General features: G+C 47.4%; 1 protein-coding gene across 4 annotated transcripts in view; it reads left to right on the top strand.

Annotated features, from left to right (window-relative positions):
* The first annotated feature begins 6,343 nt into the window (after positions 1-6,343).
* Positions 6,344-27,972, top strand: part of LOC148481946 (uncharacterized) — a 31,041-nt gene continuing 9,412 nt past the window's right edge. For 3 of the 4 annotated variants that reach the window (XM_088452732.1, XM_088452731.1, XM_088452734.1), the window contains exons 1-6: positions 6,344-6,573; positions 9,928-10,013; positions 12,319-12,437; positions 20,887-20,989; positions 21,659-21,759; positions 21,885-22,034. In XM_088452732.1, the coding sequence (XP_088308858.1) occupies positions 6,467-6,573; positions 9,928-10,013; positions 12,319-12,437; positions 20,887-20,989; positions 21,659-21,759; positions 21,885-22,034 (666 nt within the window). In that variant the 5' untranslated portion in view covers positions 6,344-6,466. The remainder of the gene's footprint in view (positions 6,574-9,927; positions 10,014-12,318; positions 12,438-20,886; positions 20,990-21,658; positions 21,760-21,884; positions 22,035-27,972) is intronic. The other variant, XM_088452733.1, reaches the window with a different exon arrangement.

The following is a 27,972-nucleotide window of genomic DNA, read 5'->3' as shown; positions in this document are numbered from 1 at the left end:
GCTAATGTAGCAATCTTTATAAACCATGTCCTACAATGTTCTTAACTGTAAAGCTGGGTACACACTAGACGATTCTTTAAACGATTTGTCGATTTCCAATGGATCAGAACGATATATCATTCAAATTGTCCAGTGTGAACGCACTATGGGCTTGAATCAGACCCGCTCGCTTGATGCGTTCGCTCGCTAGATGTGTATGCAAATTCAGCAAGGCAGGCGATCGCACGGCACAGCATTGGCACGCCCACTATGTCTTAGCGTGCGATCGCATTGTGTATGCAGGCGCCCACCAGCCTGTCTTTAGAAGCCCACTTGCACACGTCATCTCCAGGAAGTGTATGCAACCATCAGTAACATCGAGTACTATCGGATGTGATCGCAATACTTGTGGTTGACCATACCCTGCCTCAAGCACTGCGAGCACTTCAGTGTAGATTTCAGCCAAGTGACGTGTACTATGATGCTGCCTCTTAATTATGCACGCCTCTGAAACGGCATTAAGATGCTCAGGCACGCCTCAGTTCGCACCTCCATCACTCCGTTTTTAGAGGCCAGCCCCTGTCACCACCCACAAACGGCTTCTCTTGTCACTCATTCAGCCCAGCTGTCCATACGCAGCGAGCGAACGCTTCCCGATCGCTCGCACTGGTTCGCGCACTGTGATGCGTATGCGCAGAATACAAACAATCAGCTGGCTGTGTGCGAACGCATCTTAGCTAGCGAGTCTGAATCAGGCACTACGCGCGCTCCTGCGGGGTCGTCCATTGCATCTTCAGATCTGCCGTACATGCTCCTCAATCTTAAGATCGGACTGACGACCCCATGCATTTGGATGCAGCAGGAAAACGAGATATTGTGCAGTTGTTCACCAGATCGTGTGATGTGTACGGACCGCACGATATGTCGTTCCATTGCATGTGCCGTTGGCCGGGTACACAGGTCGTTTAGTGTGTACCCAGCTTTAGTCTCTTCTTTCTTGTTTTGTTCATACTGTTTGTTTATGTGCTTTCTAAGGCATTGTGGACCGCTTGTAGTGCCATATGAATAAAGGATAATAAAAATAATCCATAAAAAACATTACAACAGCACAAAATATAGGGGGTGCAAAAATCCTAAAACATGGTAACAGAGGCACAGGGCCAGATTTTGAGTCTTTAGACGCCACCCTCATTGCACCATTGAAACTTGCACCAGCTTAATTGTAGGTGCAGATTTTCCATCTGAACATGGCCTCCAAAGTGAGCAATTAAGCGTCTGTGGGCCCGATTCAGAGATGGACGCAGTTAGCACCGTAGCTGCGTCTTTGCACACAGCGGCTGTGCTAAATATGCAAAAGCTGCAAGAGGAGTCTTGAGTTAAAAGCTGCCCACTGCTCGTTTCTGTGATCCGATGCTGCATCTGAGGATGCAGCATCAGATCATCTGCGTTACCATCAGACATATAAGTAACCCTCAGTAAAATCACACAGCCAGGGCCAGTGAAGCCAAGAACGCAGCCACTGGCATCGGCATGCCCATAAAATAATGCCAAAGCTCCTGTTTTCTGTAACGCTGCCCGTCGCCGCCCCCGAATGTCAATCAAGCTGTGGCGTTTGGGGCGCTGCGAGCGAGACCACAGCCCAAGATCAGCGCATGCGCAGATCTAGGAAGATCGGAGATGTGCATAAACATCGCGTTTACGAACATCTCTGAATTAGGCCATGTGTACGCAATCACTTTTACGACACACCTGCAACACTCCCGAAACACGTCCATAAGACGGACCATTTTCATATATCTGAATCGCCACCTCCCAATCACCACTAAGGGAAGCTCAGTGCATTTCCAGTACATGTCTGATACTCTGCATCTCAATCACAACTGCGCATTGCGTGCGACTCAGAATCAGGCCCATAACGTTCTAAAATAGGGTACAAAAGTCGTTTAACTTTGTTCTTGATCTTAAACTACTTCCGTTATCTCTTTTAAGTAACCATTGTATCTTCAAGTTCACACCACTCTTGAGATTATGGGGGAGATGTACTATAGCGACACTTAACGTGCCGCTATAACGCTTCCTGCTTTGCCTCTTTACCAAGGCGAAGCAGGAAGCAGTAATGATGAGATGTATTAACATCTCATCGGCTGGAGCAGGGGAGTGAAAACTCCCCCCTCCAGCGATCCATGTTAGAGACCACAGCGCATCAGCCTAGTGCCTAGTGCTGATGCGCTGTGTCTCAGTCCCGGCCGGCTCCACTGAGCATGCTCAGAATCTCGCAAGTATTGTGAGATCCCGCGTGCAGCCCTGGAGCCGGCAGCCCCCGCAGCAGGGCAGCACTGTCTCTGCTGTGGGGATAGGGCATTGCCAGGCTGTAGCTGTCGATACCGACAGCTGCAGCAGGTGGAACAGTAAGGTGAACTGAGCGTTCATACATAGCCCTGCCGTTCGGCGCTGCTATCTGCTATGCGCCCCTGTCATTTACCGCCCAGATCCCCAATCATACATGAGGGAGAAGCAGTATCAGCGCACATAACGTGAGCTGATGCAGCTTCGACAGTTAATACATCTACCTCTATGAGCCTTAAAGAGGTATTACAAGTAAAAATACATCCTTCAACTGTATAAAATACAAATAAAAGGATATGAGTGCCCTCTGTTGGACACAGATGGTAACTATATTATCTTTCCTAGTGCAAACTTTAATTCAACAGCAAAAGCAAAATCTCATCACAATTTATTACAATTAAATCAGTACAGTATAATTATCAACTTAATATTGGAAACAGCAGTTTGCCTGATTAAATATCTTATATTTCTTTATGACTAATGATTAGTATTTATTTCCAATACCTTTATTGATTCTAGACAATGTTGCATAACGTACTGTACCATGCAGACATGGATGTTTAGGGGATGTAGTCATAATGTCAAAACCACAGTTATGATGTCTACATCGAACATGTCGGGACCTGCAGAATGTTCACAATGTCAACATGTGAAATGACGACATTCTGCACGGACCGGCAGTGGAGGGTTTGGGTTAAGACGCAGGAGGAAGGGCTGGATTAACCAATAGCAAAATAAGCACATGCACATACACATCAAGGGAAGGGAGACACAACAGATATTTTCCATTGCCAGATTTACCATGGACCATATGGTGCAAAACGGCAAATGGTACAGCTGAACCATGGGCCTGATTCACTACGGAACGCAACTGCGAATGCAATAGCGATTATGCACACAGTTCAACTGCGATAGTATGCTAATCCATTGCGATCGCAATGCCATACGCAGCACTACACAAGGACGCCCACCTTACCTTACATATCCGTAATGTTTAGCAAGACTGCAAAACCATCGGTACAATCGAGTACCATCTCAGCCTCACGCACACTTGCACAAGCTCTGACCTTACTCAGAAATTGCTAACTTCATCGCACGCTATGAGACTTCAGGCTGCGGACTTATCGCAGTGGATAATGTATGCACGACCATGCAACGGCGTTCAAACACACTGGTACGCCTGCGTTTGGCTGACCACCCCTCGTTACCACTCACAGACGGCACTTCCTGTCAATCACTCTGCGATAGGTCTGGCTAGTTCACACACGCGCGCTGCCATGCATGCGCAGTACACAACAATCAGCCGATTGGGTGCGTATTAGCAACTGCTGAATCAGGTCCCAGGTTCTACAAAAAGGGGCTATATAATAAAATAGTAATAATAGAGGTGAATGACTTACATTAATCTTGGGAATAAAACAAAATTAGAATCTGGTAACTGGTAAACTGTGACACGGTCCAGCGAGGCTCACATAATCGTTCTTGTCTTGGTCATGTTGGCTGTCCTGTTCAGTCGTCCGCTGAGAGTGAGTGCATTGGGAGTTTCTCTCCAAATTTGGAGGTTTTTAAAGGATTTGGTGAAACATTTAGGTATAACCTTTTTTTGTGGGGAACAAAATATATATGGGGGCACCAAAATCTTTTAAGTGCTTAGGGTCTATAAAGGTCTTAATCCGTGAATGCGGTGATAAATCAGAGAAAGTCTGGGCTTAATTGTTCCATGATAGGGCAGGGTTAAGTCCTGTGCAATGGGAAAACAAACATTGGCGCCTTATCATCAGACCTCTGCCATTGATAACAGAGAAACATCATTGGCTAACCATTGATGGTTGATGGCTATCCCTAGGTGTGACCATGATGAAAGGAGGGCATGGATACACAGTAAGTAATTGATGCTCGGGTGATAGTTATTAGTCACAATCAGCAGAGGCTCCTTCCCTCTTGCATGAGAGGGGCTGCCGCTTCTGTTTCAACAGGCCAGTTCCCGGCACCTACGCAATGGATCTTGCAGGCGCCGGGACGGCACATGCGCACAAGCAGCGGTGGCGCAGCACATGTGCATAACATGCATCGGCTGCAGCCCCTATAAGCCGGGTAGCGCTTCCTGAGAGGCAGAGCAGCGGCTTCCACTGGAAGTCGCTCTATGCTAATTGAAGCCCCAGCTGGCAGTCCCAGGGGGAGAAAACACCTCCCCCTGAGGCTGCCTGTCCTCTGTGTGACTGGCAGGTAGCACTTCCAATGGGAAGCCACTGCCAGTCACAGTGTAGCAGTCACGGACTGCAACTGGCTCACTGAGGTGGCAGACTTTGCTGGGGTAGCTGCAGCCCCTAGTTAAAATCCACCGCTGGTTAGGATACACAATTAGGCAACAATCACTTGCAAGAACACTGGGCCTCATTCTGAGTCACACAGAACACCGATGTTCACGTAGTTGATTGATTTTTTTAAACTGTGCATACGTGAACATTTCTGAAAACCCCACAGTGCATGAGGTACACAGAGTGAACGCACAAAGGTGCTGACGTGATAGATTCAGATGCTATCAAAAATGTGGTGGAAAAGTGATGGCCATTCCTGGGTGGGGATTTGGATATGGCTAATAGTACGCGCAAAGTTGGCCCGTTCATTGGGCGTATCATGGAAGTGACATAGGTGTGTCAGTGAAAGCGACTGCATTCCCAGAATGCGCCGTCATGTGCGAAAATTACTATTACGGCGGCATGGGAAGGAACGGGGGGGGTGGGAGCAGCGGGTAGGTAGGATGGAAGTGACCCGGCATATGGTGGGTCACCCTACTTAGCGGAGGCAGGGGTAGGAATGGGGGGAGGAGGGGAACTGGGTCAGCCAGCAGTCGCTGACCCGAGATATACATATACCCTAGGCTCCTCTGATTGGCTGCTGGCATAGAAGGGGATGGAGGGAACAGAGAGAAGGCAGGAAGACAGCTGCTCTTCTCCCTTAACATCATTGCTTATGCCATTCTGAAATGGTGAATGCAGTACTAGCAGAGGTTATGAATCACACTCACCATTCAAATGTATGGTCATGCGACAAACACACACAGGAGCAGGTTCCCCGCTGGAGAAGTAATAAGCTTCTCCAACGGTACCTTGCTCTATGAATCACAAGAAGCAGAGAGATGCCCTGTTTTCAGATAAACAGGAGACTTCACTGCTTCATGAATAGACCCCCATGGTCAGTAACTGTGCCTTTCATAGTGCTGGTGGAAGTTTTGATGGTGCGCAGGGGCAGAACTATGGGACACAATGGAGGCGTCTGCCGCTGGGCTCCAGCTCTGAAGGGGCACCTCCTCCATTGTCCACAACATATTCACCCCACTTACGGCTGTAACTATGTACCCGGAGAGTACTGTCACGGCCGCCCAATACATGGCACCCCTTCCTGGCACCTGAGAAGCCACCATACACTAGTGGAGAGCTCCATGTCAGATCATGAGCTATTGCCTCCGTCTATCTATAGCCTGCCTGCATGCAAATTGCTACATTACAGTGTCAGCGGCTGTGACGGGGGGGAGCTTTGGACACCAAATTATAACTCTCCTCCGGGCATCTGGGATGAATTTACGCCACTGATGGTGCGACCAATGGTGGTGTATAAGCAAGCACCAATCAGTATTGCACCGTGCATGGACATTAAAATGGGCGCCTCCTTGCACATTCGTCCGAGCGCGAGCGAATGTACACTAGGGAAGGAGTTTGTAGCGGCATTTTCATAATCGCGCAGACAGGTGACCGCCAATAAATGCTGATGCTGTACTTTTGTGTGCAACTCAGGCCCACTATGTAAAGTACATATCATGGAGGCCACATACCACTACAGCCAAGGTTTTTTATTAATAAGGTGCTTATATATCCCGGGGGGTACTCATCTCTGGCACTGTCCTGACTTATCCCAGCAACAGGCTTCAGCATTAGGAAGGACTCAGAGACTTGAACATGACATGTGTCTTCTTCTGCCAAAAGCACTGGGGTAGGAGGGACACTGAGTAGTACGTCAGCAGCCGCCCTCCCTAACTAGATCGAATCAGGGATCAGGCAGGGCCGAGTCCCCGGCGTTTCCTTATTCCTTCCGCCGCCGGTGTGCACCCGTTGCCGGCTGTCTGTCTGCAGCTGTGTCGGGCATGGAGGGGTTCCCGCAGGAGCTGGTGAGCGCACTACAGGAGGTGGTCAGCAACAGTAACTGGCAGTGTGTCGGGGAGAGGGAGAGATTTATCTCTAAATGCACCAAGTAAGACACTGCTATTATTACCATCATCATTACTGTACACATGCTACTGTACCTGTGCAATGTGATGGATCACTGGGAGAAGCAGTGTTATTAGTAGTATATTTCATGTACTATACACTGGGTGAAGGTGTAAGTCATAATTATATTCAACTAATGCAATCATGATGCCTGCTGCTGAAGCCTGAAACCGATATTTGTATATGGACACACACTCCCAAAGTAGGTACTGTCTCTGGGTCATAGTTATTTAACATACCCTACTTTTAATATTGTAAATATAAATAAGCCTGTAAAACACACTTCGGTATCCAGATGAGTCCCATACCTCTGGTACCCTGAGGGTATTCGCACTCATTTGTTGTAAATGTGAACTTCTTATTAATTGGCTAAGATTTAAAGACCCTTTACAAACTCTTTTTATTGTGTCAAACTGTGAAAAAAAAAAAAAAAAAATTAAACCCTAGTTTTTAATGTGTTAATTATGTATATAGATGTAAAAACACCCACAGGGGCATATACTAGGGAGTGGGTTGTCAAGGTTATGGGCGGGATGTACTAAAGTGAAAAATGCTTTAAAACCCCCTGAAAATGCAGGGGGTTTACAGCTATGCGAGCGTCCAAAAGGCCGCTCCAAATTTAACTAGGACGGCCCTGAATCAGAGCGTCCGTCTCTGAATCAGGGCCAGTGTTTAAATACTGAAGGTACAGTCCCTTGTAAAGGACATGGGGCGAATTGTGCTTCTGCCTCTCTGCGTCCGGCTCTGAATCAGGGCCACTGTCCCCACTTGCAGGCTACATAGAATTATATATTTTTTTATACAGCTTCACAGATCCTGTCCCCACTCGCAGGCTACATAGAACACAGGGCCTGATTCAGACCCGCTCGCGAGCGCACAGCCGCTCCCGACCTCCCGGGAAGGCAGGCAAGCAAGCCTCCCGTGTGTCGATTGACAGCTCGCCCCGTTTCGGAGGCGGGCAGGGGGGGTGGCTTGCCAAACGGAGGCGTTCCCGAAGGAACGCCTGCCGTTTGGGGGCGGCCTCAGTAGTGAGCTTTCGGCTCTATTAGAGGTTTGCGATGGACGGGACCCCTACCACGACCATCACCTGGCCGCTCGCAAAAGCTGTGGGTGGTCACCCACAGCTTAGCGAGCAGCCAGCTCTGAAAAAAAAAAGCCGCCCTGATTCAGAGCGAGCGCTCTGAAAGAGCGTCCGGCTGTGAATCAGGGCCACAGTGCATCTGGAAAGTATTCACAGCGCTTCACTTTTTTTCCACATTTTGTTATGTTACAGCTTTATTCCAATACTTATGTACATGTGATTTCTTATTTTTTTTTTTATTAAATTTGCAAAAACCTAAAAAAAACTGTTTACACATTGTCATTATGGGGTATTGTGTCTAGAATTTTGAGGACAAAAATGTATTTATTCCATTTTGGAATAAGGCTGTAACATAACAAAATGTGCAAAAAGTGAAGCGCCGTGAATACTTTCAGGATGCACTGTATATTTTTTTTATACAGCTCCACAGATACTGGACCCACTTTCAGACTCCCAAATGCTGTCCCCACAGATGTATTTATTTTTTTCAGCTCCAACACAGTGGACGCAGGTTTAAACTTGATTCAATATGATTTTGTTTTTTTAACAAAAAATGTAAAATCAGGTTTAAATAGGTTTAATTTATATAATGTGATAATTCTAAAAAAAAAAAAATTTGGGGGGCATTTTTGAAAAATTATAATAATAATTTGAAAATTTGATCACATACCTGCTAGACGGGGGAAGCGGACATATGGCCGGATTCAGCAAGGATCACTATTTTGATTTCAATAGCGATTATGCACGCAGTCTCGCTGCTAATGATTGCAATCACAACTCCATATGCAGCCTAAAATAAGGACGCCCTCTTAACCTTACACACATCCGTAATACTTAGCAAGACAGCGAAACCATCGGTACCATCGCTGGCTCCCGCACACTTGCATGCTCTGACCTTACTCAGGAATTGCTAACCTAATCGCACCCAGTGGAAGCCCAAGCAGTGTATGGCATCGCAGTGGCTTATTTATGCACACCCCTGCAACGGCGTTGAAATGCACTGACACGCCTGCGTTTCACCGACCACCCCCTGTCACAATCCCCAAACAGTACATTGTACCTGTCAATCACTCTGCGATGGGTCTGCGTAGTCACTGCGATCGCAATCTCGATCGCAGTGGAGTCTTCACGCACTGCGATGCATACGCAGAACGCAACAATCTGCAGATTGCGTGCGTAATTGCAATAGAGATCCTTGCTGAATCAGGCCCTTAGACACACACACACCCTCCCCCCCACCCTCTACCTGTAGACTGGGGGCAGGCTGGAGTGACCGGCAGCTGCAGACACACACACCTGTAGACTGACCAGTGGCTGCTTCTCTATGCAGCTGCCAGCTCTTTACACTGGGACTGGGGGCAGCAGAGAGTGACCGGCAGCTGGCTCTTTACACTTGGGGCAGGCTGGGAGAGGGGTGCCGCTGGGCTGCACACACTGAGGGTGGAATCTGAAAACGCAGAGGGCCCAGGAGGTAACGATGAGACTGACTGTTGCTGGAAGATTATCTTGCAGCAGCTGCCCAGTGGGCATTACTAGTCTTCATTCTACCACCTGCACCTGTCACAACCTGTGCAGTTCCTCTATCCTGCCTGGGGTGTCACTCTCTGCTCTGGTGCTTCTAGCTCACTCAGCTGACACCCCAGGCAGGATAGAGGAACTGCACAGATTTTAACAGGTGCAGAGTGCTAGAATGAACACAACATTACTAACCATGTCGGGGAAAGCCTGGCGTGGTCGCATCTGAAGCGTCCACGCCAGGCAAGTGTTAAATAAAATAGGGATAAATGTAATAGCCTGCAACTTGCAGGCATCGGCTAGTTGTCAGCGAATCTGCCCGATATTTAAAATTGGCAATCATTTAAAAGGCAAACCAAAAAAATGTTGCCTTTTATATGGTTGCTTCTTTTATAACATCGGGCTGGCTGGAAAATCGCCAATGTCTGCAAGTTGCAGATTATTACATTTAACCCTATTTTATCTATTACCAATTATTTTTATACTGTAACTATTATATTTAGCTCATAGTGTGAATGAACCCTCCGATTATGGTAGATTCAGCTACCCAAACCAGCTCTGGTTATCCGCTAACAAATACTTCATGGCTTAGAGAGTGTCTTCAGACCTCTGCCTCCACATCTTCCAATGATGAACTTCCCTCTAAAGATTCCTTTTGTTCGTATTGTATCCTTTAGAAAGTTGTGTACAGTGGCGCTTCCCAAAAAGTATGTAAACGTAATAATCGTTCACTTCTTTCAGATTATACTCCGAGGATGGCGAGCATTTGGTATTAATTCACACAGATGGCAAATTCTATGCAATGGATTCAGCATGTCCCCATGAAGGTATAATAAAATGAAATCTGGTAACTATTATACAATTCATTATCTCATCATTTCAGAGAAGAAGAAAAAGTAAATAATTGCTGCTTTTCACTGATGTACGCCTCCCGTCCCTGTGAGAAGTACTATTAACAGTTCAATAAGGGGAACTCAACCCCAGAGGCAGTATACGGAAATACAGGGGTCATTTAGTACTGTATATGATAAAAACTAGAGTAAGGTTGCTTTATGCAAGTTTATAAAAAAAAATTTATGGGTGGTAACAGATAAAGTGGAGTTATGGATGGTCTACTCTGTATGGCATTATATCCATTAATTATAAAACATTGGGGCTGATTCAGCAGCGGATGCAATGGCGATGACGGACGCAGATGGAGCAGTTGTTTGCCATCGCGCATGAGTATACCCCGAACTGCGCGTACACAGCAATCACATTGCAATTATGGATGCACAGAGGAATCCATTGCAAAACGAGTAACTGTCTGTCAGCATTTGAGGGCGGTGACTGGGGATGGTCATAAAAACACAGGCGTGTCTGTCCGTTTCAGGGGCGTGTGTAAATTAGCCACTTCAATTAGGTATGCAGCATGAGAGCTCTCTGCGTGCAAGGAGACTTGCTGTGTTTACGGCTGGTCAGACTTGATGTAAATGCTGCGTGACTGCCCGATGTGTGTCGATAGTACCGATGTTTACCCTGAAGAGCGACATTGTACGGATATGAGAAGGCAGCAGTGGGCGTCTCTATGTCGGTGGTGCTTTGGCAGGAGCATTGGCATATTTTAGCAACTGCGATCCGTAGGCAGTTGCGATTGCATTTGCATCCACTGCTGAATCAGGCTCAGAGTAAACATAGAAGCATTTCACAGTAATAAAGTATCAGGGAATTAGTATAAAACACGATACCAGACCATAGCATAAGTAAAACTAGGGTTGCTATATTATTGCTTCTATCAGGGACACATAAGAATTACACAGGCTCTGTGGCTGGCTGGCTGGCATCGTGTGCATTTCCCCTTGTTTTAATCAGAAACAGTGCCAGGCACCTCCCGCAGGCTCAGGTAAGCAGTACCCGCTCAAATGTTTCAAAGTGGCAATCATTTAAAGTCAAAACCAGGTTGGTTTAGCCTTTGAAATACTCTCCTCATTAAAATATGAGGCTGACACATCGCACAGGCTATTACATTAAGGGAGCAGAGCACTGGTGACATGGAGTGTTCTTGAGAAAAACTAAGGGAGGAGGACCCTGTCCTTAAGAGCTTATATACTAAGGGCAATGGGCGAACAGTTGGATGATGAACTGGGAACAATATATGGTGGAGGTGTAGAGGAGAAGTATGTGTTGAGAGAATAGCAGACAATTAAGAGTTGTGTGTACACAGAGCTCCGGCTGATTTCAGAAGCATCTCTTGCCACAGAGATAGATCTGCTGCAAGTGAATGCTGATAATGACTGACACTTAGCATATGTATAGGGGCGGTGCGATTGCATAGATATGTACAACTTGACCAACAGATAAATACACGTATTTAATTCCATCCACGCAATGCAAAGTGTAATTGCAGCTGACTTGCGTTCAACTCAATTGGTTCCATAATTTGACCACATGGGCTTAGTAATAGTCATGTGAGAAGCAAAAAAAAAAAAAGAAACGGGTTACAAAAACCCCTTAGCCGTTGCACCCTAAGGACCTCATTCAGAGCCGCTCGCAAAATGCGAGCGCTCGCTCTGAATGAGGGCAGCCGCTTTACATTTAAAATCCGGCCTCCTGGCCGCTCGCTAAGCTGTGGGTGACCACCCACTGCTTTTGCGAGCGGCCAGGTGATGGTCGCAGTGGTCGCGACCATCGGGCTTGCGACGAGACCCTTGTGGTAGGGTCTCGTCTGCTACAAGCCCCAGTGAGCTTTCGGCTCTAACAGAGCCGGAAGCTCACCACTGACATCACGTGTGATGTCAGTGGGGCCTCCCCCAAACAGCAGGCGTTCCTTTGGGAACGCCTCCGTTTGGCCAGCCACCTCCCCACCCCGCCTACAAAACGGTGCGAGCTGTCGATCACCATCGACAGCCGCCCCTTTTGTAGTGAGACCCGGAGCGAGAGAATTTCTCTCTCGCTCCGGGGCTTGCACACGCGCAGTGCGGCTGCTGCGCGTGCGCATGACCTCAACATTGACCCGCTTGCGAGCGGGTCTGAATGAGACCCTATGTCCCAAGCATTGCTCGCACTAGATGGTTCACATGGTAGTTTTTAGGTAAGCAAAAAAACATCACGTGTCCTGCTGACTTGATGGTGCTATTTGTCTGCATACAATAGGTGGACCCTTGGAGCAAGGAGACATAGAGGAGCTGTGCAATGGACGTTTAGCATTAACCTGCCCATGGCACGATTTTGAGTTCTGCTTGGATGATGGCTCTTCTTCTTCTGGATTACAGGTCAGAGAAATGCACATTTTCCATGCAATGGTTAATAGTAACTATATATTATTTTTCATTTTATTTATTTTCTAAATGATCTTTCTGGATTTCTGTTACCTGAAACACTGGCGGTTTACTTCAAATATTCCAAATATTAAATAAATCAAAATACAGTACTGCTGTTCTTTTATGAAAATAAATACATTTTAAACAAGCATATTTGTCTATAGCCACCAACCAATAAGATTCTTCTAGCTGTCATTTTGTAGAGTGCACCATATAAATTATAGCTATAATCTAATGGATTGCTATGGGCATTTTTCTACTTGTCCTCTTTAGAAGGTTTGATAAAATTCCCCCACAGCTTTCTTCCGAGGGGGGCGTGGAGAGCCCATGTCCTCTCTAGGCAGGGGTTGGCTGGCAACTTTTAGCCTGGGTGGCAAATGCATGCAGGTGGCCCTGGCAGAGGAGTAGCGTGTAGCCAGGGTGCCAGGAGCACGTGCGTGCTACGGCGCCCCCCAAGTGTTCCAGGGTGGAGGCGGGCCCATATGGAATTAATGTAAAGTAAAAAGAAAGATTAGGGGCAGCCCCCTGTAGTGGTGCCCATATGCAGTGCCCCAGGAGAGGACACCCTTATGCAGGCCTCCAGTAGTGATCCCCCTATGCAGTGCCCCCAGTAGTGGTCCCCCCTGTGCAGTGCCCCTTGTGCCCCCAGTTGTGGTCCCCCCAGTAGTAAGCCCCTTATATAGTGCCCCCAGCAGTGGTACCCCCTATGCAGTGCCCCCAGTAGTGGACTCCCCCTTGTAGGGCCCAGTAGTGCTCTCCCCCTTGTAGTTCCCCTAGTAGTAGTAGTGGTGGTCTCCCCCCTGACCGAAGCGCCCCAAGAAGTGGTTTCCTCCTTGTAGTGTTCCCAGTATTAGTCCCCACCCCCCTTGTAGTGCTCTCCCCCTTGTAGTGCGGCAGACACACGTAATTAAAAAAAAAAACGACTTACCTGAATCCCCGCTCCCGCCGCCGCCAACCGGTCCTCCGTTCGTCCTCCCGGGCCGGGCCGCTCTGCATTATGGCAGAAACGTCATGACTTCTCTCCCATTACCCAATGTAGGAGTCGGAAGATGGAGCGGCTCCTGCAGTGGGCACAGCAGCAGTCAGTGAGAGTCTTACAGACTCTCATTGGCTGCCACTCAAAACAAACACACAGCTGCCGGCGCTGGCAGCTGTGTGTTTGTCAGTCACTGTGTAGCGTTGACCGAACTCAGTCCGGTCAGCGCTACACACGCGGTGCAGCTGTGTCACAGAGACGCAGACTGCCCGCTTGCGCTGTGGCCCGGGGAGCACATGGCATCCTGCCCTCCGGCCCAGCCCGCCACTGTCTCCAGGTTTGCCTGATGTCTCGGCAACTCTGCATGTCAGGCTTTTTATCCCTAATGGAGAGATATTTCAGTCCTTCTAAAGAGGACAAATAGTGAGTTGTTTCCCAATCGGTGCGCAGTGCGGCTTCTACTCATGCGCAGTGAAAAACAATCGCTTGATCTGCATGAAAATCGCATTAGGGTCCATCTCTGGAGCAGGCCGTTAGACTGATGCACACATGGTAAGGATCAATGTGGGAGAAACATCTAATCTATTTTTGCTATCTCCCCACAAATGTTCTCCTTTTCAAAATCTCCCTGTAGGAAAAACAAGTATGACAAAGACTCTTGGGGGCCAATTAAATTCAGCGTGATATTGATAGCGCCAGGAGCTATTCAGGTCAGCGCGGTGTATCTGATTGTGAATTGCTACGTTACACGGTACGTTGAATTGCACAGCCGCTGACCCTGTAACGTAGCATTTCGCATGCAGATGCATTTGAAGGTAAAAAGTTGCACGAAAAGATGCTCTGCGCTACCGAGTTGCACGGCGCTCACTCGTTATGTTTAACTCGATGTATGTGGTCACCTGATACTGTAGGAAATATGCATAATTATCAATCATTAATAGCAGTCTGAAGAAAGTAGAGTTAATTATCAAGCTACTATTTATAGCCTTTCACAATTAACGTTAATATGACTTGAAGCCCATTATTGAAAGAAGCAGAGATGAAGGCTGGAGTGAAAAACACATAAATATCTAGAAATATAAAGCAATATATAGATTATAGAGTAAAAAAATATTCAAGTATATCAATTTACATTTCCTATATTTCGTGATTCAATAGGAAATGAGTAAAACTAAATGTATGGCAATTTTCATTAGTTGGCACAGAAATGCTTTAATTGTAGTTTTGTGTTTGTAACCTGCGTTGCCTGTCTAGTTCCAGTGGCTCCACTATGCAAATGAGAGGGAGGGGACAGATTTCACAGAATTCTAATAGTGTGAAAAATAAAAATGTTTTTTCTACTTCAGGGTCCATAGGGTATCCACAGGATACCTTGGGGTATAGGTGTGACGTCAGTCGCAGGGCACCAAAGAGTTAAGCTTTCAGCCTCCCAGGATGCACTGGGTCCCCCTCCTATACCCCGCCCCCGAGCCAAGGCACCTCAGTTTAGTTTGGTGCCCGGCCGGAGTCGGGTGCACCTGTTGGAGTGGGGGCTAGAAGAGCCCCTGAAGCTTTTTCTTCATGCAGCTGTGGCTGCACATCTGGATGAACAGCATGGACAGTCAGTCCTGACGTCCATGCTGTCTTCCCTACACCCCGCCGGTACCAGAACGCCGGTACTGATCCGGGGATGCTGGTGGGCATCTGGGGTCACAGCTAGCGGTGACCCCAGATGTTCCGGACCATGGCCGGATTCAAGGGGGACAGAGGTAAGCAGCGGGGTCCCGCGGTGGGTCCCCGCTGATCACATGGTCCTAAGTCCCCAGGCAGGGGGCTCCCTGGGGACTGGCTGCAGCGTGGAGCCAGGCGACCAACCTGCGCTTCCACTACCCCCTGGGACAGCGGACCGCAGCAGAGCGGTAGCGCTGCGGCGTCCCAGGGGTTAAATGCATGCCAGGGGAGCGCGCCTTCCCTGTCTCACAACCGGCGCCTCCCCTGCTGCACACAGCCCTCTCTGCACTGTGCTGACTGGCCCTGTGTCAGCGCTCCTCCCCCAGGCCAGCCTCCTCTCTGCTCCTCGGCGGTCATCTTCTCCAACGCATGGTGAACGCTGCTGGAAGCACTGGACGGAAGCATCGTAGTCTGGGTCCCCCCGCATACCTCTCCTCCGCTGTGGTCAGGTCTGTGTATGCAGCGCTGTGTCCTACCAGGCCCTGTGTCTGTGTAGTTGAGTGATCAGCGCTGTTAGTGCAGGAATTGATTTTCTTTGCATTGTATGTGACTGTGCTAGCGCTGCCTGTAACTTTTCTTCTCTAAACTGTCAGCTTTATTACTGTCCCTGTTCTTTCTGCTAAGCCCTTGCGGTGCGGTGCTGCAGGGTGGTCTCTCGCCTATTTAATATATAATTGGTGAGAGGGGTCACATACGTGGTGCCATCATGTCTGAAAGTGATTTTCCCCTCCGGCTACAGTGTACCACGTGTAAAGTACCGTTAGCGGAGGGGGAGGGTAGCGCGGAGGGCCTTTGCCGGCAGTGTTTGTCCATGGCGCGGCCTCTTACGGTTACAGCACCGGTACAGGAGCCGCCCTGGGCTTGTTTCGCTCAGGCGCTAACCGCTTTAGTGGGCCAGTTAGCTCCGCAGCCCGCGTTTACTCCGATGGGTTTGTCCCAGCAGTCTGTGGTGTTGTCTCCCATGCAGGGTTTCACACGACAATTGGTGGTAACCCACAGTCTCCCTATTTCCCCGCTCCCAGTTTCTCAGGAGCCAGCGTGAGTTAACTCCCTGACGAGTTCTGTACAGCACTTGTCGGATGTATTGCAAGGGGAGTCTGTGATGCGGCCTCATAAACGGCCGGTGGCGTCTCTGTCCGCTCCTTATGAGGATGACGAAGGGACGTCTGATGATGGGGAGATTCTAGATCCTTACGATCAGGAACCTCTCCATACTAAGGACGCTGATGCTAAGTCCAAAGTATATATTCCTGGACTTATTCGGGCGGTCCGCACAGCCTTGGTGATTGAGGACGAAGTTCCCCCAGCGGCTAAGTCTAAATATGCCTTTTTCAAAGATGTGAAGGGCGATGCCACAGTCTTTCCTCTTTCGGGTCAGTTGGTGGACCATTTAGAGGAGGCGTGGAAACAGCCTGGCAAAAGATACCAGCCGCAGAGACGCCTGGCGGTGGCTTATCCGTTAGCGGATAATTATTTTGCTAAGTGGGAATCCCCTCCACAGGTGGATTCTCACGTGACCCGTCTTGTCCGTAGTGCCACATTGCCGATGCCATCCATGTCCTCCCTTAAGGATGCTACGGACCGCAAGGTGGAAATCTGCCTGAAGTCCGCTTATTCCCTTGCGGGGGGGGCAGCACGGCCGGCTATGGCCATTTGCTGGGTTGCCAGAGCGATGGAGCGCTGGGCGGATTCATTAGAGGCTTCTTTTGATTCCGACTGTCCGGCCGAACAGGCGGAGTTGATTGGCAATCTCCGTGATTCGGCCACTTACATCAACGAGGCGGCTCTAGACATTAGTACTCTGGTGTCTAGAATTTCTTCAGCAGCGGTAGCTGCTCGTCGCACCTTGTGGCTGCGATCCTGGAAGGCGGACGCAGATTCCAAGAAGGGTCTGGAAGCCTTGCCGTTTACCGGAGAAGTTCTCTTCGGTCCGGATCTGGATAAGATTGTGGCCACGCTGGCGGCAGCCAAATCGGCTTGTTTCCCGTCGGCCGCTGCTCCTTCTGGTTCTGGACCATCGTCCTTTCGGTCATCTAGGGCCCAGGGCAGGCCCAAACCACAGTCGTTTCCTCGTCAGGCTGGCCCTAGGAAATCGGTCAAGCCCCGGAAGCAGGCATGGAGTACCAGACGTCCGGCCCCCAAGCCAGATGACAAGCCTGCGGCCTGACGGTCCGGGCCTCCCTTTGGGGGATCCCAGGGTGGGAGGCCGCCTGCTGCAGTTCGCCCAGTGTTGGTCGGTCACTACGACAGACACTTGGGTTCTGGAGGTGGTCTCCCACGGGTACGCCCTCTCCTTCCGGCACAGACCCCCGGCTCGATTCTTCACCACGGGTCTACCATCAGACCGGAACAAGGCTACGGAGCTGCGGAAGGTATTGCACACTATGCTCCAAGCTGGAGTTATAGTGCCTGTTCCATTCTCCCAGAGGGGCCAGGGTTTCTATTCAAATCTTTTTTTGGTACAGAAACCCAATGGGTCGTATCGTCCGATTCTCAACCTCAAAGCACTCAACAAGTCTTTGCGGGTACCGAAGTTTCGGATGGAGACCCTACGGTCCATCATTCTGGCGCTGGAACCTGGGGACTACATGGTGTCATTGGACATACAGGACACTTACCTGCATGTCCCTATTCTTTTGCGCCATCAACAGTTCCTCAGGTTTGCAATCCGCAGCGACCACTTCCAGTTTCGGGCGTTACCTTTTGGCCTGGCGACAGCACCACGTGTCTTCACCAAGGTGATGTTGGTCATGGCGGCTTCTCTGCGGCTGCAGGGAGTCCGCATGTTGCCGTACTTGGACGACCTGTTATTGGTGGCGGGATCTCCAGAGCTCCTGTTACGCTACTTAGACCTGACCATTGCCCTGCTGCAACGGCACGGCTGGCTAATCAACTGGCAGAAGTCCACTCTAATCCCGTCTCGGAGGATTCTGCATCTTGGAGCCTTATTGGACTCGGGACAGCAAAAGATCTTCGTGACGGAGGAAAAGATCTCTGCTTTGCAGTCAAGGGTGCGCAGTTGTCTGCACAGCCGCCAGGTGTCTCTACACTCGGCGATGAGGTTACTGGGCTCCATGGTGTCGGTGTTCGACATGGTGGAATATGCCCAGTTTCACTCCAGACCTCTGCAGCACCTGATCCTGTCAAAGTGGAACGGGCTGCCTCAGTCTCTGAAGTCCCAGACGATTGTGTTCACCCCGGAGGTTCGCCTGTCCCTTGCTTGGTGGTTACAGACGACCCACCTCAGCGAGGGACGTCCGTTCTGGATTCCAAATTGGGTCCTGTTGACTACGGACGCCAGTCTTCGGGGCTGGGGAGCAGTTTCGGGTCCACATCTGTTCCAGGGCAGGTGAACTCCGACAGAAGCGGAGCTTCCAATCAATATCTTGGAACTCCGTGCGGTCTTCAATGCTCTCCAGCAGGCACATCGGTTTCTCCAGGGTCACCCGGCACAGGTCCAGTCGGACAACGCTACCACCGTGGCCTACGTAAACAGGCAAGGAGGAACCCGAAGCCGGGCGGCTCTCGTAGAGGTGTCTCGGATCCTGGTTTGGGCGGAGCGCAATCTTCCGGCCATATCAGCGGTCTTCATCCAGGGAGTGCTCAATTGGGAGGCGGACTTTCTAAGTCGCCAGGACGTTCATCCGGGGGAATGGTCCCTGCATCCGGACGTTTTTCAACTGCTGGTGGACAGATGGGGTCTTCCAGAGATCGACCTCATGGCGTCCCGGCACAACAACAAGTTGCCGGTGTACGGGTCTCGCACAAGAGACGAAGGGGCGTCTCTGGTGGATGCTCTGTCCGTCCGGTGGACGTTCCGGTTCGCATATCTGTTCCCTCCGGTCTCCCTTCTTCCACGGGTAATCCGGAAATTCAAACAGGAAGGAGGGACGCTCCTGTTGATAGCTCCCGCGTGGCCCAGACGGCACTGGTTCTCAGACCTTCATGGTCTGTCCGTGGACAGTCCTCTGCGGTTGCCGCTACGACCGGACCTCTTGTCTCAGGGTCCTTGTCGTCACCCGGACCTGACTCGGCTGTCTTTGACAGCTCTGTGGTGCGTACCATGTTGCGAGCTCGGAAACCGTCTTCCGTGAGGATATACCATCGCGTGTGGCATACGTTCTTCCAGTGGTGTCGACTGAGAGGTTATGCACCGCGGGAGTTTCGTCTGTCTCGGATTCTCGCCTTCCTGCAAGCGGGACTAGATCATGGGCTTCGCCTTGCTTCTTTGAAGGTACAGGTTTCGGCCCTGTCTGTCTGGTTTCACCGTAGGATTACTACAATCCCGGATGTGCGCACCTTTATGCAAGGTGTTGTCCGCATTCAGCCGCCCTTTGTTCCACCTGTGGCGCCTTGGGATTTGGCTGTGGTCCTGAGGGCTCTCCAAGGACCGCCGTTTGAACCACTGGGCTCAGTGGATCTTAAATGGCTAACAGCTAAGACTGTTTTCCTTCTGGCTATTGCTTCGGCCAGACGTGTTTCTGAGTTAGGGGCTCTTTCTTGTAGACCCCCTTTCTTGGTTTTTCATGGGAACAGGGCGGTGCTCCGCACTCGGCCCGAGTTTCTTCCCAAAGTTGTTTCCCAGTTTCATGTTAACGAGGAAATCGTTGTTCCGGCCTTTAACTCACCGGGTCTTTCCGTGGGTGAGGCCTTAAGGACTTATGTTGACCGCACTTCTTCGTTTAGGAAGTCGGACGCTTTGTTTGTCCTCTATGGCTTCCGTAAAAAGGGTTGGCCTGCTTCAAAGCAAACTTTGGCAGCCTGGATCCGTATGGCTATTTCTGAAGCTTATCTTCATGAAGGCCTGCTGGTTCCTCCTTCTGTGAAGGCTCATTCCACTAGGTCTGTGGGTCCTTCGTGGGCAGCTCGACGTGGTGCCTCTGCAGTCCAGATCTGCAAGGCTGCTACGTGGTCCTCTGTCCATACCTTCGTGAGGTATTACAGGTTTGACACCTTCGCCTCTCAGGATGCTTCCTTCGGGCGGCGGATTCTCCTTTCAGCACAGGAGCGTCCCCACCCTTAAAGGATACTGCTTTGGGACATCCCCAAGGTATCCTGTGGATACCCTATGGACCCTGAAGTAGAAAATATGAGATATGGTAAGAACTTACCCTTGTTATCTCTATTTCTACGAAGTCCATAGGGTTCCACAGGACTCCCGCCCTGTCGCACCTGTGCTGCAGATGGGCTTTGCTCTGGTCACCGGTTTTCCGTCTCCCTCTGGTGAGAATGTGATTCTTGTATGTGTCCAGATCTTTGTTCTCTCTCTTCCTTCTCCTCCTCCGGCCAATGGCTTGGTAACTAACTGAGGTGCCTTGGCTCGGGGGCGGGTTATAGGAGGGGGACCCAGTGCATCCTGGGAGGCTGAAAGCTTAACTCTTTGGTGCCCTGCAACTGACGTCACACCTATACCCCAAGGTATCCTGTGGAACCCTATGGACTTCGTAGAAATAGAGATAACAAGGGTAAGTTCTTACCATATCTCATATTTTTACTGTGTTTTGGTCCAAGACTAGAAAACACAATTATTCCTGTCTATTTAAGTCATCTAGACAAATGCATTTTAAAGACCCCCTCAGTATTGTTTTATTTAGCAATAAAACATAATTACTGTACCATTGCAGTTGTATAATGCTGACTTTGACTCTGGCCTATGCTAGGTCTGTCTTGCTCCATGTAGACGGACTGTTCTAATAAACAAATTCAACCCTCTAGAACCATGTATATGAGGTGAAGGTTTGCGAGGGGAAAGTTTATATCATGACACAGAATGCACTGTCGCTCACTCCTTGGAAGGAAACTCAATGTAACCTCTCAGGTAAGAGGTAAATGTGTGACCTGTTTTATCATTTTATTAATAACATTCACTATATTTCATTTTTCCTGAGTTGTAGACAGATCCCATTGACTATAGTGCTAAATAGTGAGGGGGTGAAGAAAGTACAATGTACACACAAGAAGATGGCAAATGATTTTAAACTAGATCTTTATTTATGATTTATTAATAATTTTTAGGTACAAAACTGGACACATTAAGGTAGACACATACCGTATAACTATGACTACAACTGGAAATCTCCCAGCTCACTAGGATAATGTGCAGAGTATACCTAACACAACACAATCTAGGAAGAGTGCATACTGAACATGTGCCTACTGTACATGTGGGGTGCACGGACCAAGCCCCCAGTTCGCACAGTCTTTGCCTACATGGGGTGGGATATTGTAACCGGAAAGTCAGCCAATCCACCCCATGTATACTTTAAATTATTGCATTATATTTATAAATATGTCAGTCAGCAGAACAAATGACCCCCAGAATTGGTGGACATATTTTTATATATGTAAAAGCACATAGGATATTTCATGTATATTATTCAGCTCAGTAATACAAAGCATTAAATAATATATTTATTTCAAATAGTGGCTTTACTTTCTATTGAAGACAGGTAGCCATGCCAAATAATGCAAAATATTATATTCCTAGGGGATACAGAGTCTACGGAGAGCAATCAAGTTATAGATGATGAATGCTCCTTGACTTATTGGGCCAATAAAATACTTTGCACTCCTGATCCAGAAGAGAAGGTGAGATAGTAACTGAGCAAACAATATGCTGTAACTAGTGTGAAAAGGTTGCAGTAGTTGTTTTGCATTTAATAAATGTCATCCACTGTATTTAATAATTATATAAAAATATTTATTCATCCTAGGCAAAACTAACACATCGGGTACAAGAGTTGTGGAACTCTTGGAAAGTCACAGAAATTGGCCAATCAGAACCTCCTGCCCACCCCAGCCGCAAGGAAAACCTTACTATTGTACAGCCTGGCAGGATCAAGAGGGGGAAGGGAGGAACGCTGGTAAGACAGATTTACTTTTACAATACTACAGTCTATAGCAGCGTTTTTCAACCACTGTGCCGTGGCACACTAGTGTGCCATGAGCGATTGTCAAGTGTGCCTCGGCGGTCAGCTCAGCACACTTGTACTGTAGTGTGTTTTATTCCTGAGAAGGCCAAAGTAGTGTGTTTTATTTCTGTGGTGGCCAATGTAGTGTGTTTTATTCCTGTGGTGGCCAATGTAGTGTGTTTTATTCCTGTGGAGGCCAATATATGAGTATATTTTTATGTGGGTGCCAATAATTATGTTTTTTCATTGGTCACCCACACTACATGGCCGGATGGTGTGCCTTGGCAATTTTAAAATCTTGTGTAGTGTGCCTTGAGGTGAAAAGGTTGAAAATCACTGGTCTATAGATTTTGTCAGAATCATGGCCTTTCTTTACCTGGGAGAGAACACAAATCACAACTACATCTGTGGATAGTAGAAGTCTCTTAGCACAGTACTGCATGTATCTCCAGCCTATATCCTGGCTACAGGGAGGACGTCAGATGTTGGCACCAGGTTGTTTTCTCATATGCAGAAGGCTGCATACAGTTCACAATAGATCATTCTGACTGAGCGCACACCATACCGATGTTCAGGTAGTTCTGCAACTGACTTTGTAAACGGAACTTGACATGGAAAAAAGCTGTGGCCGTTGCATCGTAGCACTACACCTGCTGATTGAGAGACTCAGGAGCTCATTGAGACCCGCTTGCTAGATGCGTTCGCTGGCACGATGCGTATGCAAATTGCGTAGGCAGGGCGATCGCACGGCAAGGCATTAGCATGCCCACTATGTCTTAGAGTGGGATCGTTTTGTGTATGCAGACGCCCAACGGCCTGTCTTAAGATGCCCACTTGCGCACGTCATCTCCTCCAGGAAGTGTATGCAACCATCAGCACATCGGATGCAATCGCAGCACTTGAGGTTGACCATACCCTGCCGCAAGCTCTGCGATCAAAACCAGCCAGGTGACGTGTACAATGACGCTCCCTCTAAATTATGCACGCCTCTGAAACGCCGTTAGGTCGCTCGTGCACACCTGCGTTTGCACATCCACTTACCCGTTATTAATGGCCAGCCCCTGTCACCACCCACAAACGGCTTCTCCTGTCACTCACTCTGCTGGGCTGTCTATGCGCTGCGAGCGACCGCATTCTGATCTTTCGCAGTGGTTCACGCACTGCGATGCATGCGCAGAATGCAAACAATCGTCTGGCTGCGTGCGAACGCATCCTATCGAGCGGGTCTGAATCAGGTCCTCAGTCTCACACAAATATACAAGTGTCTCATATCAAATTAATCAGCACAGTCACCTGGTGCGTCCTAGTGGCATTGTATTTTCGTGGTGCGACTTCAGCAAAGAGGAGGGAGGACACATCTGTAGTATGTACAAATTGTGTGCTGTAGCCTTAGGGGCATTTTCTGCTGACACTGGACCTGATTCAGCAAGGAACGCAGTTGCTTATACACACGCAATCGGACAATTGTTGCGCTATGTGTATGCATCACAGTGTGTGTGCGCGAACTAGGCACTGCGATCGGGACTGCGATCACAGAGGCCACGCAGACCCATGGCAGAGTGATTGACAGGAAGTGCCGTTTGTAGGTGGTGATGGGAGGGTGGTAGGCCGAACGTTGGCGTGCCAGTGCGTTCACACACCGTTTCCACTGCGATACCATACACAGCCTGAGGCCTCATAGTGTGCGCTGAGGTAAGCCATTCCTGAGTGAGGTCTGACCTGCCTCAACTGTGCGTATGGGTCCGATGTTACCGATTGTTTCCCAAAGTATACGGATGTGAGTAATGGGAAGTGGGCGTCCTTATGTTAGGCTGCGATTGCAATGCGAATGCAAACATTACATATCACAGTTGATATTAGCAACTGTGCTGCGTGCGTATAAGCAGAATAGCGATCCGTGCTGAATCAGGCCCACTGTTGGGTTATGTTTCCTGGCGTAAAGCAGGCACAATACGTGTGTTTTTATCCTCGCACATACTATTGTTTCTCCTTGCGCATAAGCTACTTTTTGTTAGAGCTGGGTGCATTTTACACCTGTGTTTTAGACATACACCATCCTCAAAGTGTTTTTTTTCTTTGACCACTTTGCTATTTGCCATTACACATCCTCCCCCTTTTGTGGTTTTGTCCTGAGTATTTAATGTATTTAATATTATACATTTTCTTTAGCTTATCTGTGACATCTAAAGACCTGTCTGTGCTTCATGTAACAGACTAAACTTATATGGAACGATAAGTATTTATGTATCCATAGCTACCCTCAATTTTGTGTTTCTACAACACATTCCAGCTCAGCGTTTCTATAAACCTCTGCAAAGCCTCTTCATTAAATGGATTAACCTAGTCATGAATTCAATGCAACTTTGCAGACTTTAAAAAATGTACTAGTGTGTGCGCGCGCATGTTTGTTCAGAATTGGCATGTATGAATGCTCATCTCTGCATATCTTTATAAAGACATTTTTACCCCTTAACTGGCATGGTCGCAGTAATGCCACCGGAGCCAGAAGTGCTTCATCTGGCAAGGTCTCATTACATGCGACTATGCCAGCCCGCTCTGTCCCCTGGCTTTAGCAGAGGAGATCCGATCTGCACGAGTGGAGAACGGATCTCCTCTGTCTCCCTAGACCCCCCCCCCCTTGCAGTGATGCAGTGGTCTGCCGTAATCACTGCCAGAATCGCGCCCCAGAATGCTGTGCGAAAGGTGCTTTGGGGAGCATGCAATGATAGTAAAAGTGCGAAGAGGAGAACATAGTTCCTCTCTGTGCACCAGTCTGCTGATCTCTGTGCGTGCAGAGAATAGCTGCAGCAGGAGGAACTATCTGTCCCCCATGCTCCGCTGCTCTCTGCAAATGTAAGGGGGCGGGGCTAGATCACGGGGGTAGGGAGGGTAATGGTGGTTGGTATCTACTGGCCCTGGGAGGGGGGGGGGGGGGGGGTTATGCAGGTCAGTAACATTTTTTTGGCTGGAGTGGGGGTGAGGCTATCTAAAATGTTGTGTATATACTATACATACATACTATATTTATACCAAAAGGTAACTCCACGGGTTGCGGAGATTAAGGCACTCTCCAGGCTTGCTTATTCACAATAATACACAAGTTTTATTAGCATGCATGTTTGCTCTAGTGACTGTCTTTAGCTATATGTATCTCTTATTATACTATGCCTTAATAAAGGTTCTAATGTGGACCAAAACGTTGCCAACTATTTCTATGCATGCTAATAAAGCTTATGTATTATTGTGAATAAACAAGTCTGGAGATTGCCTTAATCTCCGCAACCTGTGGAGTTACCTTTTGGTTATTATTGGGTTACCCATATGATAGTGGGAACTCTAAGGATAACACCCCAGCATTCACTGTAACAGCATACAGGTGTGAGTGTCAGACCACAGATTGTCTTATATGTACAGGTTGAGTCTCCCATATCCAAATATTCCAAAATACGGAATCATTTTGGCATGTCTGAGATAATTAAACCTTTTGATTTTTGATGGTTCAAATGTACACAAACTTTGTCTAAGGCACAAATTATTACAAATATTGTATAAAATTACCTTCAGGCTGTGTGTATATGGTGTATATGAAACAAAATGAATTTAATTTCTGTACACAAACTTTGCTTGAGCCACAAAATTCTTGAAAATATTGTATAAAATTACCTGCAGACTGTGTGTATAGGGTGTATATAACATATAAATGCATTCTGTGTGATATTGGGGTCCCATTCCCAAGATTTCATTATGATATGCAAATGTTCCAAAATATGGAATATACTGCTATCCAAAATACCCCTGGTCCCAAGCATTTTGGATATGGATATGTGTATGTGCATGTATGAATTGGGCACCCATTGTTCCTGGGGGTGAGGGTGGGGGCTGTGCCACAGGTACCTATTATAACTAGGGGGGTGGGGGTTGTTATTGCTGGGGATCTTTTGACACTGGGGGGGGCTATTTTTGATGGGCGGTGGGACGTTAAATTACATTAGGGTGCCTATGGACATGGAGGTTGGAGGGACATCCCCGAAGTATATTTATTTAAATAAAATATTTAAATATATTTAAAAAAAATACTTTTTAAACTAAAAAAAACCTGACTATCTGTGCAGTTTTGATGGGAAAAAAAAGTGTCAGTTTAGTGGTTACATATATTTGAAAAGTTCATATTATATAGTGCAAACAGTGGACTGAAAACAAGAAGCGTGGATTTTTAGTCATGACACAACCAAGACACATTTTCTGCAAACAAAATGGTTACCGCTTTATATAGCACAGCTTCACTCAGTGCTGCACCTATTCATAAGTTGCCTATTACCATAAAGCATGGTGGCAGCCATTTTGTGAGCTAGACCAAAATTCAGCCTATGAGTTTACTAGAAACTATAGACCATTCTGAGGCATGAGGTACTTTGTGCTTCTTGCCTCAGTAATGTCACTAGTTCCTAGTGAATTGATAAATTGCATTCTCATGAACGCTATGCTATGTGAAGATGCACTTCAAGTAACTTTAGTACTGTATCTCCAGTAATCTATCACTCTGTCAACAGGAATAATGGTTCACAATTTAGTATAGTATAGTACTTAATGTTAATAAACATTAATATTGCATAAGAAAGGTTGTGATGTTTAAGTAATCTATATAGACTACATCACAATACTGATTTGCTTCACTTCTGCTATATCAGACCGCTGATATGAAGGAGTATCAAAAAGTGTGCAGTGTTAGATTTACTCTATTGAGTAGTCAATTGTATGATTCTTTGTTTTTGTTTTTTTTAAAAAGTGATTTTGTTGAATGGATTAAAAACACAAAAATCAGCATTGCTTCATCATGAATTGCAGTTAAATTAAGAAGAACCCCACACAGAACCTAATATGTGGTTATAGTAACATGCAAAGTTTACCTATGATGTGACAGCCTTGTGTTCCAGAGGCGAAGTGTTCTCTTCTGCTAAGGCAGGCTTTATTTAAACACTGAGCAATGTTAGTGCACCGTAAAATGTTTAGAAATTGAACTGAAGTAGAGATTATAGCCGTGGTTGTACCAGTTGAGCCTTTGGAAGGTTAACATCGAAATTTAAAGTCCATACTACAGGTTGTCTCCCATATCCAAATATTCCGAAATACGGAATTTTTTTGGCATGACTCAGATTATGAAACCTTTTATGTTTGATGGTTCAATGTACACAAACTTTATCTAAGGCACAAATTATTAAAAATATTGTATAAAATTACCTTCAGGCTGTGTGTATAAGGTGTATATAACACATAAATGCATTCTGTGTGAATATTTGGGTCCTATTCACAAGATATTTCATTATGGTATGTAATTATTCCAAAATACGGAATATTCCGTTATCCAAACTACCCCTGGTCCCAAGCATTTTGGATATGGGAGACTCAACCTGTAATATTAAGTGCAAAGCCTGACATGTTTTACACTTAATATTAGCGTTTATTTCAATTTTGAGATTAAACCCACCAAGAAGCTTTGTAAATATACTGGTCTTTTTAATGGGGAGCCTTCCTGCACCAACAGATATGTTCTAATAAAATGTAATGTTCAACATAATAAACGCCATGCAAAAGTAATTTCACTTTATGGACAGAGCTCTCCTGTAAGTCATGGGCAGATTTATTCCTAAATATAGTGCCACACAGAGCAGAACACAAATTCCTGACTCAGACTTGCACAAATGTAATTTTATTTGTTTTAAGTTGAGTCAAATGTTTTTCATTTTTGTTGCCACATTATCGGTGCACTTTTTGTTGTACAATCTCTGCACTTAAGTGCTTCATTGCAAAACCACCTCCCTCCACCAATTCAGCCTATCCTAATGCTCTCGCCATCTTCTTTAGCTTGGCTATTATGTGGAGCATATTTATC

Source organism: Taudactylus pleione, unplaced genomic scaffold (assembly GCF_031769625.1).
Source record: "Taudactylus pleione unplaced genomic scaffold, aTauple2 ptg000556l, whole genome shotgun sequence".
NCBI lineage: Eukaryota > Metazoa > Chordata > Amphibia > Anura > Myobatrachidae > Taudactylus > Taudactylus pleione.
The sequence above is the reverse complement of the archived record's forward strand: the minus strand, read 5'-3'. Positions and strand labels throughout refer to the sequence as shown.